The sequence below is a fragment of the Raphanus sativus genome, chromosome 6, assembly GCF_000801105.2.
Source record: "Raphanus sativus cultivar WK10039 chromosome 6, ASM80110v3, whole genome shotgun sequence".
In the NCBI taxonomy this organism is placed as follows: domain Eukaryota; kingdom Viridiplantae; phylum Streptophyta; class Magnoliopsida; order Brassicales; family Brassicaceae; genus Raphanus; species Raphanus sativus.
The window spans coordinates 41342244-41358095 of record NC_079516.1 but is presented as its reverse complement, the minus strand read 5'-3'; the positions used below and the strand labels follow the sequence as shown (position 1 = coordinate 41358095).

General features: G+C 39.2%; 3 protein-coding genes and 1 long non-coding RNA gene across 5 annotated transcripts; 2 read left to right on the top strand and 2 right to left on the bottom strand.

Annotated features, from left to right (window-relative positions):
* Positions 1 to 5540: 5540 nt before the first annotated feature.
* Positions 5541 to 8843, top strand: LOC108812667 (receptor-like protein kinase HERK 1). The gene is made up of 2 exons (XM_018584992.2): positions 5541 to 5839; positions 5965 to 8843. Exon 2 carries the CDS (start codon positions 5977 to 5979, stop codon positions 8491 to 8493), a length of 2517 nt encoding a protein of 838 aa, XP_018440494.1. The 5' UTR covers positions 5541 to 5839; positions 5965 to 5976; the 3' UTR covers positions 8494 to 8843.
* A 209-nt stretch (positions 8844 to 9052) lies between these two features.
* On the bottom strand, positions 9053 to 9460 carry LOC108810755 (uncharacterized). Its single transcript, XM_018582844.2, has one exon. The coding sequence runs from the start codon at positions 9458 to 9460 to the stop codon at positions 9053 to 9055; it is 408 nt and encodes a 135-aa protein (XP_018438346.1).
* A 1196-nt stretch (positions 9461 to 10656) lies between these two features.
* Positions 10657 to 11225, bottom strand: LOC108808515 (uncharacterized). Its single transcript, XM_056988735.1, has one exon. The coding sequence runs from the start codon at positions 11096 to 11098 to the stop codon at positions 10763 to 10765; it is 336 nt and encodes a 111-aa protein (XP_056844715.1). The 5' UTR covers positions 11099 to 11225; the 3' UTR covers positions 10657 to 10762.
* Positions 11226 to 11409: 184 nt separating this feature from the next.
* LOC130495975 (uncharacterized) lies at positions 11410 to 14147 on the top strand. 2 transcript variants are annotated; one of them, XR_008935014.1, is made up of 10 exons: positions 11410 to 11800; positions 11916 to 11992; positions 12074 to 12191; positions 12352 to 12377; positions 12465 to 12540; positions 12618 to 12728; positions 12828 to 12949; positions 13020 to 13136; positions 13241 to 13324; positions 13670 to 14147. It is a non-coding gene; the product is annotated as an uncharacterized LOC130495975 (long non-coding RNA). The 2 variants fall into 2 exon arrangements; XR_008935013.1 differs by having other exon boundaries at positions 11412 to 11800; positions 12352 to 12540.
* The last annotated feature ends 1705 nt before the right edge of the window (positions 14148 to 15852 follow it).

The window sequence follows — 15852 nt, the reverse complement described above, 5'->3', positions numbered from 1 at the left end:
CTCCGTTTTCGGGATCATACAAATATTAGTAAGATTTAGCCTTGGGTCCGTTTCTCCTGTAGTTAAAAAACTATTCACCAAGTCCACCAGGTCATCCTTAATAATATGCCAAGATACTTGAAAAAATAAGGCAGTCATTCCATCTGGTCCTGGTGCTTTTTCCGGGTGCATCATAAATAGAGCTTGCCTCACTTCCTCCTCCGTTGCTACCCTTAAAAGGCGTTGATTCATCTGGAGGGAAATGGATGGAGTTATTTCCTCCAGAAAATTATCAAATTCAGAGGGATCAGTTGAAATGAAAAGATTCCCAAAATAATCCACCGCCACCTTTTCCACCCCATCTACCTCTGTTATCCAATTTCCTGTCTCATCAATATAGACCCACAATTCTATTACGAATTAGTCTTTGCCTTGTTAAAGCATGATAAAAGTTGGTATTTAGATCCCTGATGAGTACCACATATTTCGGCTTTTCTGATGCCAATACTCCTCTTCATCCTTATATGCATCCTGCAGTTTCTTTGAAATTTCTATAATTTCCTCTTGTGTCCTAGAATCATCAGTTTGTACCTCTTCCAATGCCTTCTGAAGGTCTGCAATTTTTTCTTTCCCATATGGTGGATTATCCTTTCTCCATGCCGCAATCTCATGTCTACAATTACTAATTTTGGATACAATATCTTGTGAAGATCCATTATTATTCTCATGCCATCCTGAGGCAATCGATTCCAGCAGTCCTTCTTGTCCTATCCATCGTTTATCAAACCGGAATTGTCCTTTTCTCCTGCGTACTTTATCCTCAATAAAAGCAACTACTGGCCGATGATCAGACCCTACCATCCCCAAATATTCCGTATAGGAAACCGGAAAAAGAGTATGCCATTCCTCATTGGCTAAAGCACGATCCAGTCGGCATCTGATCATAAAAGCTCCTTTGCCTTTTCCTCGTCTACCTTGCCACGACATTTTATTTCCCCTTGCCGGGAATTCTAATAAACCGCTATTCCTTATCATATCGTTGAAAGGGACAAATGAATTAGCGCTCCTTAAAGCTCCTCCCTCCTTTTCGTGATTACCGGTAATCTCATTCAAATCCCCAATTATGAACCATGGTTCCGATCTCGCCAGTCTATACCGTGTTAAACGTTCCCACACTTGTTCTCGCAATTTTTGTACCGGGTCACCGTATACAAAAGTTAAAAAAATCTTTTTATCCAGGGTGACTGCTTCTACATCAATTATTCTGGTACTCGTATACCCAACCTGAACTTGAAATTCATGATTATAAAACAGAACTAATCCTCCACTTCTTCCATTCGGATCCACTGTGACCAGGTTGTCATAACCAAAATGTGCCTGCAAATCTTGTACGAAGTCTGCATCTTTCTTGGTTTCAGAGAGAAACAGAAAATCTGGTTTATATTTGTGTCATATTTTCCGAAGATAACTCATTGTCCACTTACTTCCCACTCCCCTACAATTCCAACTTAGGACTTTCATATAAAAAATCTTGAGAGAGCTCCATTGAGCGAAGAGATACAGTTTTAAGGATTGCCTTGTATCTTAATAAAGCCATTATCTTCCTCATAATCCTTAGTAAAACATCCATATTACGCCAAGCATTAATATTAGTCCGAACATCTTTTCTCCGGTTAAATCTCAGGTGCCAAATAAAAAAAGAATAAATATTAAGAGGCCACACATGACCTTTCGTAACATCCTTCGTGTTTTTGATCCAGCCTATATGTTCTCTTGTTCCATTACGTCCCACGTAATCCCTTAGCCTCTATGCACTCAAATTTTGATAACTTTGTAACCAATTTCCCAGTAACCAGGGTCTTTGCCATCCGCTGGCCAAAACCAAAACACCAGAACGTGACGTCCTCCTAAGCAGCCTATTCCGCCTCTGTTTGACACGCTAGAATCTGTAAAACTCTGTATCGACCAACACCCACCACTTCCATAGTCTCCCATAGCAATTATAATCGATAAAAACAGCAAAAACCAGTTCCAAAATGATATCCATTTGCACCAAGCTGTAGAGACTATAAGATATACTCATAGTGACACGTAAATAGAATACACTACAGTTCACAACCAAATAATAGCCATGATAAAACCTCATATAACCAGAATTCTTCCACTTTTTTATTTGAACATAAAAAATGCCAATTAAACAAAAGAACACCACAACAACCATGAAAAACTCAACAAGACAATAAAACTCCAATTTAAACTTGAAACTAATGCTCATAGAGCTTATTAAAACCAGAAAGCAATACTCAAAAACAAGATCCCAATCCTGTTTTCTAAAATACTCCAATAGCTTAACTTGATCCATATAACTATGGTTTCTGGTGCACAGCCATAAGGTTTGAAGCAACCTTACTCTCCTGTTGGTGCCTGTTGTCTCCCAGACGAGGCCCTGCCCTAGCTGGAACCTTCTTGCGAGGGGAAGCCAGCGCTTTAGCACTTCTCATCTTCGTACTCGCTGCAGTAGACTGAGTGGATTTAAAAATTCTCTTCTTGGTCACTTGCTTTGTATTCTCCCCCTCTGGCAGCTGCTCCTTGTTCTCCCCATTCACCAGTGGCTCCTCAATATCTTCCAAGCCCGCTTGATCCTCCAGTTCTGCATTCAAGGCAGTAAACTCCTCTTCTGTGAGCTCCGGTAAGTCCTCTGCTGCTTCCAAGTCCGCCCAGTCCATCACCTCATCATCCTCTCCTATTTTCAACTGCCCCTCCACCATTCCCTGAAGTTGTTTGAGCCCTTTCACAGCATCAGTAGGATCTGAAACCACTTCAGCCCCGTCTGCCTGAGTTTTAGCCAGCTGTTCCTGAAAACCTGCAGATGGAAGCGCCAGATTACCATCTTCCTCGCTCCTGATCTCTCCTTCCTCCTGCACTTCTTCCTTTGACCAGAGTTGTTTCTGTTGTTTCTCCGTGAATCATGGAGATCCCTTTTTTTTCTCATCCTGATCACTCGACCTAACATCCTCCATGCGTGAAGATTTGTGTCTGGATCCTTCCCCATTGCCTCTATTATAACCATTGTTGCCAGACTGTTTCATATTGCTTCGGTCAGCCACCCTCACCCACTTAGCATCCGCATCATCATACATTTTGCCCTTACCCTTGCCGTGGTACTCTCTTGTGTTTCTCTCACGATGCTGTTGCTCCTCATTCCCATGAATAGCTACTCCTTTGTAGCTCCGCGCCCTGTCATCATACTTGTTGCCTTCATTCCATCCACCACTACCCTCACGGGCCTCTATCTTCTTCTCAGGATGTTGCTTGAAATCCTTTAGCAATGGACATTTTGCCTCTAGGTGACAGAGGCTGCCACAAGTGTCGCAGTATCCGAAGAGCTTTTCATACCTCAGGAGAATTTGGACCTCTTCTCCATCATAAAATTCACCCTCGGTAAAGTCTACTGAGGTCTCGAAACATAGCTCTTTAAAGGCGTCCACCACCACTAAAACAGGCATGAGGTCCACATCAACATCAACCACCCTTCCAATGGCTTCCCCAATGCTCTCAAAAGTGGAGACTGTCATGTATTAATTCCTTCGAAACACCCAACACCCGAACCCAAAATGGTATCTCCGACGGATAGGTAATTGACCTCTTCGGTTGCCACTTCGCCACTGCAATCATCCAGTAGTCGAAGTGGTACGGCTGATGCCGTAGAACTCCTTCCATATCTTCTTCCCTCTCGAACTCGAACTGAAACTTTCCGAGCCCCAAGTCCTTCCCTATCACCCGATCCTCCAACTTCCATATCTTCGGGAGGTTAGAAAGCAAAGCCGGCATCTCCTGAGCCGGTGGGTTCATACACCTTCCGACCAGAATCCTCGAACACGACCTGATCAGGTCCGAGTTGTCAAAATGCGCCACCGTAATTTTGAGCCTCTTTCGGGTTCCCTCACCGTTCCTGGAGTCCCCCATTGCCCCCGTTAGTTTCCCCTGTGCCATTAAGAACCAGTTTACTATTAGCCCTTTGCTATAAGAAAACATTGAATGAGAAAATATGTTTAGCCTGCTGAAAAACATTTCCATCGCAGTAGAGATTTTATAGTAAACCCATATCTCCATTCCATTACTCCCCACAGATTCCCATTCGATATCATCTCTATGACAAATGATTTTCGAAAATCGCATTTCATCTCCAAAATATTTTCCTCGAATCCTCCGTATCACCAACTTTCCAAAATAAATCAACATCCTTTGTGTCTTTCTGAAATAAACAATCTCAGTGTTAATACCTTGAGATCCCAGTTGTATCTGCCAAATCGCGTTGAGTATCACTAGCCAATAACTCCCCAAATCTATTAGATCGAAATACTTGATGATTGCCTCCCTTCGGATTCCCTCAATCCTGTTAAGATCCGCCATAGTAGCCCCATTAACCCTCTGCCGATTCGCCCCTCCATCCAAATCATCTCCGATTCGAGACCCAAATCCAATCGAGCAAATAAACTCAAATGAACCCAAACAGAACCGATTGTAATATGCCCGCTCTTTCCTTGCCTCCTCACCTTCATCGGACTGTTGATAATCCACCGTGATCACCTCGTCAATCCCCGGATCCCAATCGCACAAACTCATCGGAACCACCGTCGAACCCTAAATCACCTTTGAAATCGCCATCGTAGGATTTTTTAATATTTTCTAATGTTTATGTTTTAATAAAATACTAAATTTTAACATGCGTTTTCAATGCACAGATTTATTTTAGAATTAACTATTTTTATGTAAAACTTTTATATAATGTAGTGTATATGTCTTAGCACAGTTTATAAGAAACCGAGAAACTAAACTATACGAAACCGGAAAAACAAAAAGAAAATTGGACACATTTTATATGTAATCTATATGCATCGACGGGTTTTATATTTTAGAATAAAAAACTGAAATCGAACCGAGAACCGAATGGATATCTAAAATTTTAAAATACAAATTATATTTCTACAAATATTAATTACATTTAATTTCTAAATAACCAAATATCCTAAAATATTATTTATAAATCAAACTACCCATTCTATTTGCTCTTATTGTTTCCAGATAAATATTTCGTATGAGAAAAAAAATTAAGTTACTTCACGATATACATATATATCCATGAGAATTTAATTTACCATGCAAAAGTAAACACAACTTAGTTTCAAAAAAAAAAAAAAAAAAGTAAACACAACCCGATAAGCGCTTTCATGAATATTGTCGGAAGGTGTGAAAAGAAAATAGTAGTGTCGACCCAATTTTAAAATGACATTTCAAAAAGTACAAAAATCCCAATAAAAAGTTGACTTTGTTGTTGCAAACCACCACCAGTAAACACCTGAAAACAAAAATGAAAACACACAAATTCGTAACACTTTGAAAATCAGTATATTAAAAAAAAACCTGGACTGTGTATTTTAACATATTTTACATATTTAAAACAATTATCCGATGACCAACAAAAACAGCTTTTTCCATAGACATATTAATTGCGAACGAATATTTTACGTTTCTAATCATTTTCTTGAAATTCCATATTTTTTCTCTTCTTTCTCAGCCATTAATAAAGAAATAAAAATACAGCCACCTAAAAATGAGTTCATTTTTTTTGCAGAGTTCATAAAGAATCAAACCACTCCTGTTACCAGTCTGTTCTTCGCTGGATACTACTCTCTTTCCTCGAGTACACAGTTTCTCATATTAGTTTATTTAAAAAAAAAAAAGAAAACTCAAAATCTGAGTTTTCGGTTTCTTGATCTATTGATTAAGCTCTGATTCTCAACTCTAGCCCTTTCATGGGACCGTTATCTCTCCTCAATCCCTTGTCTTAAAAAAAAAGGTAGTTTCTATCGTGTTCTGTCTTAATTTATGCTTTGATCTTAGAAAGTTGCCATTTTTTGTGCTATTGTTTCTAGTTCATATGAAAATCTATCTGATTGAATATTTCACCCGATCTGTTACCAGTTTTCTTCAAAGATGGGTGTTGGAAAGTTCGGAACTTTCATCTTCCTTTCAACAATTACGTGCTTGATTTGCATCTGCCATGGATTCACACCTCAAGACAATTACTTGATCAACTGCGGCTCGCCGGCCAATTCGACCCTAACGGATCGAGTCTTCATCTCCGATAAGCTCGCCTCCAACTTCCTCACCTCCTCTCCCAAATCCGAGATCCTCGCTACTCAAAGCAGCTCCTCCTCCGACGTTTACCAGACGGCGAGAGTCTTCACCGGAGTCGCTAGCTACAAATTCCCCATCGCAGCTCGTGGCCGTCACTGGGTCCGTCTCCATTTCAACCCGTTCACCTACCAAACCTACCAAATGGGCTCAGCCAAGTTCGCGGTCTCGTCGCAGGCCCACGTCTTCTTGAGCGATTTCACAGTCAACGGTTCCAGAGTCGTGAAAGAGTACTCTCTCAATGTAGACACCGACGATCTCCTCCTCACGTTCACTCCCTCCGCTGGTTCGTTGGCGTTTGTGAACGCTATCGAGGTCGTCTCCGTCCCCGACTCCCTGATCGCTTCTTCCCCTCCTCCCAAGCTCGTAGGCGGGTCGGGGACGTTTCAGGAGAGCCTGTCAACGCAGGCTTTCGAGACCGTTCACAGACTGAACATGGGCGGTTCGCTTGTCACGCCAAACAACGACACTCTCACCAGAACCTGGCAGCCCGATTCGAGTTTCCTTCTCTCGAAGAATCTAGCCAACACCGTGTCCAAGATCCCCTCGGTTAAATTCGTTCCGGGCTATGCCACCGAGGAAACCGCGCCGAGCACCGTGTACGGTACTTGCACCGAGATGAGCAACTCTTCAGGCGACCCGACCAGCAACTTCAACGTCACGTGGGAGTTCGACGTCGATCCTGGCTTTCAGTACTATCTACGCTTCCATTTCTGCGACATCGTCAGCGTATCTCTCAACCAGCTGTATTTCAATCTCTACGTCGACTCCATGCTCGCCGCTATGGATGTCGATCTCAGCACTTACGTGAACACGCTGGCCGGTGCCTACAGCATGGACTTCGTCACTCCCTCGCCGAAAGGGAGTGCTAAAATCCGCGTCAGCATTGGTCCGTCGAACGTCCACGCCGATTTTCCCAACGGTATTGTGAACGGTTTGGAGATCATGAAGATGAATAACTCTCGAGGCCAGCTAAGCGCCGGGACGTTTGTTCCCGGCGGTAGCGGTTCGAGTGCTGGTCATAAGAGTTTGGGATTGATTGTCGGCGCGGCCGTCGGTGGCGCGCTGCTCGCGTTACTCCTGCTGGGAGGTTGTTTTGTGATCGGTAAGAAGCGGAGAGGCCGCAGAGGCGGGGAGGACGGTCATTCGAAGACGTGGATGCCGTTTTCGATGTCGGTTGGGAGCAAAGTCTCGTATGGAACCACGCTGACGAGCATAACGACCAATGCCAACTACCGTATCCCCTTTGTAACGGTCAAAGAAGCTACGAACAACTTCGACGAGAGTCGAAACATCGGCGTGGGGGGTTTCGGTAAAGTCTACAAAGGAGAGCTTAACGACGGCACGAGAGTTGCTGTGAAAAGAGGAAACCCGAAGTCTCAGCAAGGGCTGGCGGAGTTCAGGACGGAGATCGAGATGTTGTCGCAGTTTCGTCACCGGCATTTGGTGTCTCTGATCGGTTACTGCGACGAGAACAGCGAGATGATATTGGTGTACGAGTATATGGAGAATGGAACGGTCAAGAGTCATCTCTACGGGTCGGGTCTCCCGAGCTTGACTTGGAAGCAACGGCTCGAGATCTGCATTGGCGCGGCGAGAGGGTTGCATTACCTTCACACCGGTGACTCGAAACCTGTCATTCACAGAGACGTGAAGTCCGCTAACATATTGCTTGACGAGAACTTCATGGCTAAGGTTGCGGATTTCGGACTGTCGAAGACGGGACCTGAGCTTGATCAGACTCATGTGAGTACCGCTGTGAAAGGTAGTTTCGGGTATCTAGACCCGGAGTACTTCAGAAGGCAGCAGCTCACTGAGAAATCAGATGTTTACTCCTTTGGTGTCGTTCTATTCGAGGTTCTTTGCGCTAGACCTGTTATAGACCCGACGCTTCCGAGAGAGATGGTGAATCTCGCGGAGTGGGCGATGAAGTGGCAGAAGAAAGGGCAGTTGGATCAGATCATTGACCAGTCGCTCCGCGGAAGCATCAGACCAGATTCGTTGAGGAAGTTTGCTGAGACGGGGGAGAAATGTTTGGCTGATTATGGAGTGGATAGGCCGTCTATGGGAGACGTGCTGTGGAATCTTGAGTACGCTCTGCAGCTGCAAGAAGCGGTCATAGACGGTGAGCCGGAAGATAACAGCACGAATATGATTGGAGAGTTGCCTCCGCAGATCAACAATTTCAGTCAGGGGGACTCGAGCGTTAACGTTCCTGGAACCAACGGACGGTTTGAGGAATCGAGCATTGATGATCTCTCTGGTGTTTCCATGAGTAAAGTGTTCTCTCAACTTGTGAAATCCGAAGGAAGATGATGAGATTGGTGAGGCAGTTGATGATAATGCCCATAAATGAGAAAAGATCTGATATATTGTAAACAGGAAACATGTAATGAGGAGAAGAAGCATCAGGTGTTTTGTCTGCTCGAGCTGTTTCTTCTGCGGATTTTTCATCAGTAATGAACTAATGATACAAATAGTTTGAAATGTTTCCTCTTTTATTCTCTCTTCCCCTCCTCTTTGAGTTTGTATTCTCTTTTGAAGTTGTCTGATATCTGTTTCTTCTTTGTTTCTAAGTATGTTTCAACACTCTTGTTGCTTCAGTTGTACTATATGTTTAGAAGTGTTTTTGAGCTTATTAGTTCTGCATGTTCTTGTTTGGGTTTGATTTTGTTTTACTTCTTCTTAAATCATTTTAAGGTTTTATTTTCCAGGAGCAGTACTGTTCCGGTTTCATTAAATTATTTCTTTCTTCACCACGGCCACTTGAACCACTGTTTCAAACTTACGCTGCTAAACAAGCCCCATCAATTACAAACCAGCAAAATTTATTTTGTTTTATTATTTCTCATAGATCTCAAATGAGGATTTTGCTTCACGGATCAATATTGACTTTAGTAGAGGAAGTACAAGAAAAACACTTCCATAAGAGCCTCAAAACAAATGGCGTACACGGCGTTGCTTTGCTATTTTTCCTCATACCTTTCTTAGTTGCCTCTGCAGACCTCTTTTTCTCTCCTCTGTTCCACTGGTCACCGGTCTTACAGCCACCTTCGTCCTCATTTTCATTTCTAGTGAAAGTGTAGCTTCTGAGGTACATTTGCCTGCAAGATATGTTGTTCATCACCATGGTACGATGCTGGCTATTGCCGTGGCTGATTGACTTGACAAACTCCACCTCTGCCATCGGCCACTTGTGGAGGTTGGTGTAACTCGTCATCTTCTGGACGGAGAGGACGTCGCTTTCGATGCTTACACAATTGTCTATGCGTTTGGTGGCCATTAAAGCTTTTTGGTGGGTACTTCAAACTTCTTGTGTGAACAGTTATCCTTTTTTGTTAACATTGGGTTTAGGTTTAGGATGTTTGATATATATATGCACACATCTATTTTATAACTATATACATCTATTTTTATATTAAAAATCACCAAGTCAGAGGAAAAAATTGAGAGGTTTTCTCAACTTAATGTGTATACTTTTTCAACTCTATTTTCTGAAGTTTATTCATTAGGGAAAAGCACTCCTCCTATCCCTCTTGCGCGCATTACGAAATCTGTTAACTCTTCTGATCAAAATCTTGCATGAATTTCACCGATTCATCTCTATATGCATATGTGGATATTATAAAATATCAGATTACGTATGTCAAGGTTTCTTCTAAATCGTTTTATATTGAGTTAGATCACTTCTCAGCGTAATTCTGTTGTATTTATTCTCTAAGTTAACCATGTTGTCAGACCTTTTTCCCACTATGTTTGTAATGTAGTACCATCACGTAGTTAAATACCTTATAGAAGGTAAAAAAACGTAAAGTTTTTATAGGTCTATATGCCCAAAGACAGTAAAAGCTCAAGTCAATATTAGTGCTTAATAAGAAGCACAGAGCCCACGTTAATGTTTTGTCAAATATATATGTTTTTTCCATATATATTAAGTAACGTGAAACCTTATAACAAGCAGAAGGAGTCGTTCCAAACGATCAGAGCCTAAAGGAAACCAGTAGATAACAAAGAAGCAACTATTGATCGGCGTTGGAAAAGTATACTTGTTCATAAACTTACATTAAAACAAAAAACATTATTTCCCAACATAATTAAAATCTTGTTTTAATTATAGATCGCTAGTTTTATCTTTTACTCCTTATTATTGTTATACAATTTTTGGACTTCAAAACTTTAAAATGATATTTGGTATATTGGTAAAATGTGTTGAAGAAGTTTTTTTTTGAAACACTAGTTGAAGAACTTGGTTAGTGGTTTTAATGGCTACTATTGTAAAAACAATTTTTTTAAAACAATATCTTTCATTTACAATATACAACTTGACAAGCTTCTATAAGAGACGAATACCAAAACCTTTCACAACTACTTAAAAGTAAAAATCATCATTGAAAACATTTGGGTTAAAAACCTTATTTATAAATGCCAGCGAACAAAGAATAGCTACTAAAATTCTGAAAAACTTAACAACTACTGTTGTCTCTGTTGATAAACTTTTTTCTTCAATATATCAAACTTAGTCGAGCAAGCACAAGACAAACACTTCTTAACGAGTCTGCCTACAGATGCCCTATGGGGAAGCATTTTACTCTCCCTCATATTGATTTTTACCGCCTTCTTCCTTTCTCCTCCAAAACAACCATGTTCGTTTCTTATGTGAATCATGATGGCTATCTAGATCTCCTCTTAAATCTTCATTGTCCTCTTCTCTTGAGAAGGTATAGCTCCTAAGGTACATTTGCCTATAAGAGATGCTATCCACCACTGAGGTAGAACGGTTGCTACAGCCGCTACTGAGTGACCGTACGAAATCCACCTCAGCCACCGGCCACTTGTGAAGGTTGGCATAGGTTGTTCCCTGATGGACACATCCCGCATCGCTTTTGATGTCTAGACAGTCACCTATGCATTTGGAGGCCATGGCTGAATCTCTCTAGCTACTTTTTTTCCTGTTGTGTCTGGACTTGGTGTTTGTTTAAATTAGAACCTAAGGTGTACAAATTCATTCGGTATAATGGACATAGTAATGATAGGGAGAGATTTGTGGCAATAATATCTCTATTGATTTTGATAACGACCAAAGTTGACTGATAAAATTATATATATAGTGCCTCACTTTTCTCTCTTTTCAGGGTATACACGTCAGATTTTTATAAATGCATGTGGGACCCGCTAATGTTCGGTTTATTTTGGTCGACTGGATTATGAGTTTGGTCTGATTTCTGAGTTTAGGTTTGGTTTGATAAATTAGTGAAACTCTGAGTTTTGTGCTTCACTAGATTAGGGCTTCTATGTTATCCTCCATCCAGAACTGAACCTCGCCGTCTCTGCTTTTCATACTCTCATCTCTTTGCCTCCCCAATCGTATCTCTTGGCCTTCCCTATGGTTCATTGTATTTGTTTTAATTCTGTCATAATTGTTACCACACTGAATCCATCCAGTATCCATGTCGACGCCTCCGTTTCCTTCATCTCAAATCTATATGAGCGGATTGAGAGTACGACGGATGTTCAGAACCGCTTTCAGTTTGTCACTTTATCAAGCGTAGAAGATATATCAACTCATGTGCTAGGACACAGTCTATCATGATGGTCACCATTGTTAATCCTAAAATATTTGAAGGTTTGTTAATTTTAAACTTAGACATTATATTTACTACGATTTCTTCATTTATATATTTTTTTCCAGATAAATCTTGGTCTAATATATGATCTACGAAACACTCTTCATTCCGCAGGTAACCTATACCTCAACTCCACGCCAGCAACGAAGTTTTATTATAAAACTTCAAGCCATCTCAGAATTTACAGCCAGGTACGAACTCATTAGGTGTTTCGGTTGAACCAAAAAAATTAATGCTGTGTTAGCTTATCATATTATACCTTCTGGTTCCAGCTGAGAAGGCCCTATTGGTCAAGCTTTTCCCTTTATCGATACCAAAGAAGGGATAAAAAAGAATGAAGTTGTTTCAATAGGAGGGCTAAACAAGTCTGTTTCCAATTCTGACGAGCAGGTAATATTTCCTGGATTCAAGAAAGTTTTAAAAGTGTTTAGACAGGCTCTGGAGCTTCAGTGTTACCTGGAAGTTGCAGGGGAAAACTGTTTGTGGTTTACTAATTTAGAAGTAAAACATGAGATTCTTGAACTTACTATTTTTTTGTAACTTCTTGCAGCTAAGTTCAATGTACACCAGGCCATGGTATCCAATGATAAGCATCAGAAGGCTTTCCTGGAAAGTGCTAAAGCCCAAGCAGAACTCAAGTTCACTTATGTTTTTTCTTGTCAGGTCTATGGAAACCAGAAAAAGTCTGGTGATATCCACAACAGGAGTTGCTACACAAATATTCTGCAGCTATACTGAAGTATGATAAATTTTGATACATTTCAATGAAAGTTATCATTTGATCTATGTTCTCTAACTATGTCAATGTTTTTCTAGATATCCATCACTACAGGTTGCTTATGTAGACGAGAGGGAAGAGACAGCAGATGCTAAATCTCTCAAAGTCTTCTACTTTTTTCTCAAAGGAGGTGGCAAGTTTTATTTAAAGTATGTTATAAACAATAACACAAAGATATAAACTTGCATGCTGGTTATAGGTTTGTATATATGTTACTCTTCTTGACGTGAATATTTTTTCATCATCAGGAAATCTATCGTATCAAGCTTCCTGGTCCACCAGCTGAAATTGGTAAGGAAAGCCTGAGAAGCAAAACCATACTATCATACTTACACGTGGTGAAACGTTGCAGACTATAGATATGAATCAAGTAACTCTTCTTCATTCTCATAACAGTAGATTTGAGTATAGTATCCCTCATGGTTAGTCTCTCTGTGCAGGACAACTACTTTGAAGAAGCTTTCAAGTTAAGAAATGTGTTGGAGGAGTTTAAAGGAGCGTGTTGGTAGCCGCAAGTCAACAATTTTGGGTCTCAGAAAACATATATTTACCGGAAGGTACAACCTCCTTGCAAGATATCAGTTTCTAAAACAAGTCTAATCATGGAAGTATCAACTATGTGCATGTTTGTGTTCTTATGTTTCTCCCTTTCTTGGTATAGTGTTTCTTCATTTGCCTGGTTCATGTCCAATCATGAAAGTAGCTTCTTGACAATTAGCCAAAGATTCTTGGCAAATCCTCTGAGGTATGTTTGTTTGCACGATGGTTAAATCAAGAATGTGTGGAGTCTCATTCAGAGACAGAACTGTGTTTACATATTAAGCTTTTCAGCATTGGTCCGCGTCGGTTTTCTATTTTTGATGAGTCCTAAAAGGGAATCATATTACTGATAATTTGGATTGGTTCAGGTTTAAACCTAAAAACCTGACAAAAACAGAAAACTTGAGTTACACACTACTTAAACACGAAAAAACAGAAAATATTCAGGTTTTTCATTTTTTTTTAAATTATTTTTCTGTTTATAAATTATATTTTTAGTTATACAGTTCATATTTTGAGTATTTGGCTACACATTTGATTCTTGGTGCAGGTTCTGTTTTTTGGGTTGTTTAGAGAAATATGAACATTTCGGGTGTTTGTAAGTTCTGTCTGGTTTCATCATCAATGCAAACAAAACTGTCGACGTCGAGTATGGAGAAGCATCCACTTCTGTTTCTGCCACCAACACGGCAACAACTGATGTCAAAGAAGGTGGCTCCAACGCCTCAAGTGAGTGAGAGTTTGAAAGCAACCCAAACGTGAACCCAATGCTCCTACCGTATCTTTACTAATTTCTCTACTACGATGCATATCTTCTTCAAGACTTTACAGTTTCTCCTTTATTTCCTGTTTTTTCTTTAAAAAAATCACTCAAATGTACCTCATCGGAGGATAACAGTTTCTCATTTTAATATATGAAAGAGGTTCACGTTATACTTACACTTCAATTACAAGTTAAGATATCCCAATACTAAACAAGAATAATCAACATATACGCCCAAGGACTTTTATTAGTCTTCGAATAAAATTTCCCCATATAAAAATTCACTCTTCCTCCTTTACATTTATAAGAATTATAATAATCTCCACTCTTCTTCACCACATCTCTTCCCGCTTCTCCTTCTTAACACTTCTCCTTCTTATACATCTCTAACCTTCTCCTACACTCCACATACATTATCTACTACCACATTTGATTTTTTCTAACATCCCCACGCTTGCGCGGGGCTCCGCCCCTAGTAAAGTCTCAATATGTTAGAATGATTTTCATAGCTCTTTCCTCTTTTTTTTCATAATTATTATTCATAACGATCATAATAAATGGAATTATAAAGGCAAGATTGGTAACGATTTGACTGATTGTAATAGTAGTAACTCCAACTAATAATCTTTGTTAAAAGAGTTTAGAACAAGTCTTCTATTTCTTTGTAAAACATTCCATTTTCAAATGATTATCCTATCAGATTGTTGGGATTGCTCGGTCAAAACACAAATGAAACATACTATTTATGGTATAATCTTGACCTAACAGGTCAATCCAAAACATAATTAACACATCAATTAGTATTTACTAGAACTAATCATTGATTATCTCAAACTAATCACTTGAGAGTGAGAGTTAGATTTATATAGAGTTTGTTGATTTTAAAAGTTGAGAGATTTATTAAATTTGGAAAGAATTGTAGATAATTTTGTATAGTATAAAAATCTATAAAAATAAATTATTATAGTGATTTTAAGAATCTAAGAAATATTAGTATTCTCAAAATCTTCTTTAATGAGTTAAATTGTTAAGAATACAACCCCCAATAATACTAACTTTGGTAGATTTATGAAATCATTAAAATTCAAACTTTTTAAATAACAAGAGATTTTGTATAGATTTATAAAATCCTTAAACTAATAACATTTGATTTTAATAAAAATGTGAGAATCTATATACCAATAACACTGCATTCTAAGAATTATAACAATCATTCTAATTCTAATTCCCACTAACACCCATAAACTCGTAGACATGTTTGGTCAAAATGTTCTAAATGGAATAGCACTAATCAATGGTTTAAAACTCATAGACTCGTTTGGTCAAAAAAAAGTTTGTCAAAATATTAAGTGCATTTTAGAGTTTCATCCGAAATATGATAGAAAATGATGAGCATTTAAGGAGGAAGTTATTATTTATTCAAGCTTCATCCCCTCCAGTGATCATGTGACCAATATCAAGAAACTTCGGAATGCCTTCTGCAAATTCGAAATGCATGTGATATAGACTAGCAAACAATGAAATCCAGATTGCCAATGCTAACATATCCTAATAACGCAATACATTTTAGAACATAAAAAAAAGAAGTAAAAGGGTTGTTTGTTTGTCCATACATCATCTCCATTCATAAAAAGATTTATTCTGATGTTATTTGGACAGTTCCTTTTGTCCATTCATTTGATTCATATACTGTAGATGGATCTCTTATTGGATTTTCGTTTGTTTTCTCATTTGTAATTCCATCAAGATGATTTTAATAAATAAATGACACATTTTTATTTTAATTAAACATTTTTAAAATTGATTTTAAGATATTGGGAGAAAATTTAATATTACAGCTTTAGCGAAAAATGTGATTTTCTGATTTTTTACAGAAAATGTGATTTTACGGATCTGATAGGAAATATGATTTTGCAGTTTTCCACAAAATATGATTTTATGGTTTTGGTAAAAAAATAGTTTTACGATAT

Bases quoted from the DNA above. Each gene is read 5' to 3' on its own strand.
- LOC108812667 (XM_018584992.2), top strand. From the start codon at position 5,977: ATGGGTGTTGGAAAGTTCGGAACTTTCATCTTCCTTTCAACAATTACG.
- LOC108810755 (XM_018582844.2), bottom strand. From the start codon at position 9,460: ATGGCCACCAAACGCATAGACAATTGTGTAAGCATCGAAAGCGACGTC.
- LOC108808515 (XM_056988735.1), bottom strand. From the start codon at position 11,098: ATGGCCTCCAAATGCATAGGTGACTGTCTAGACATCAAAAGCGATGCG.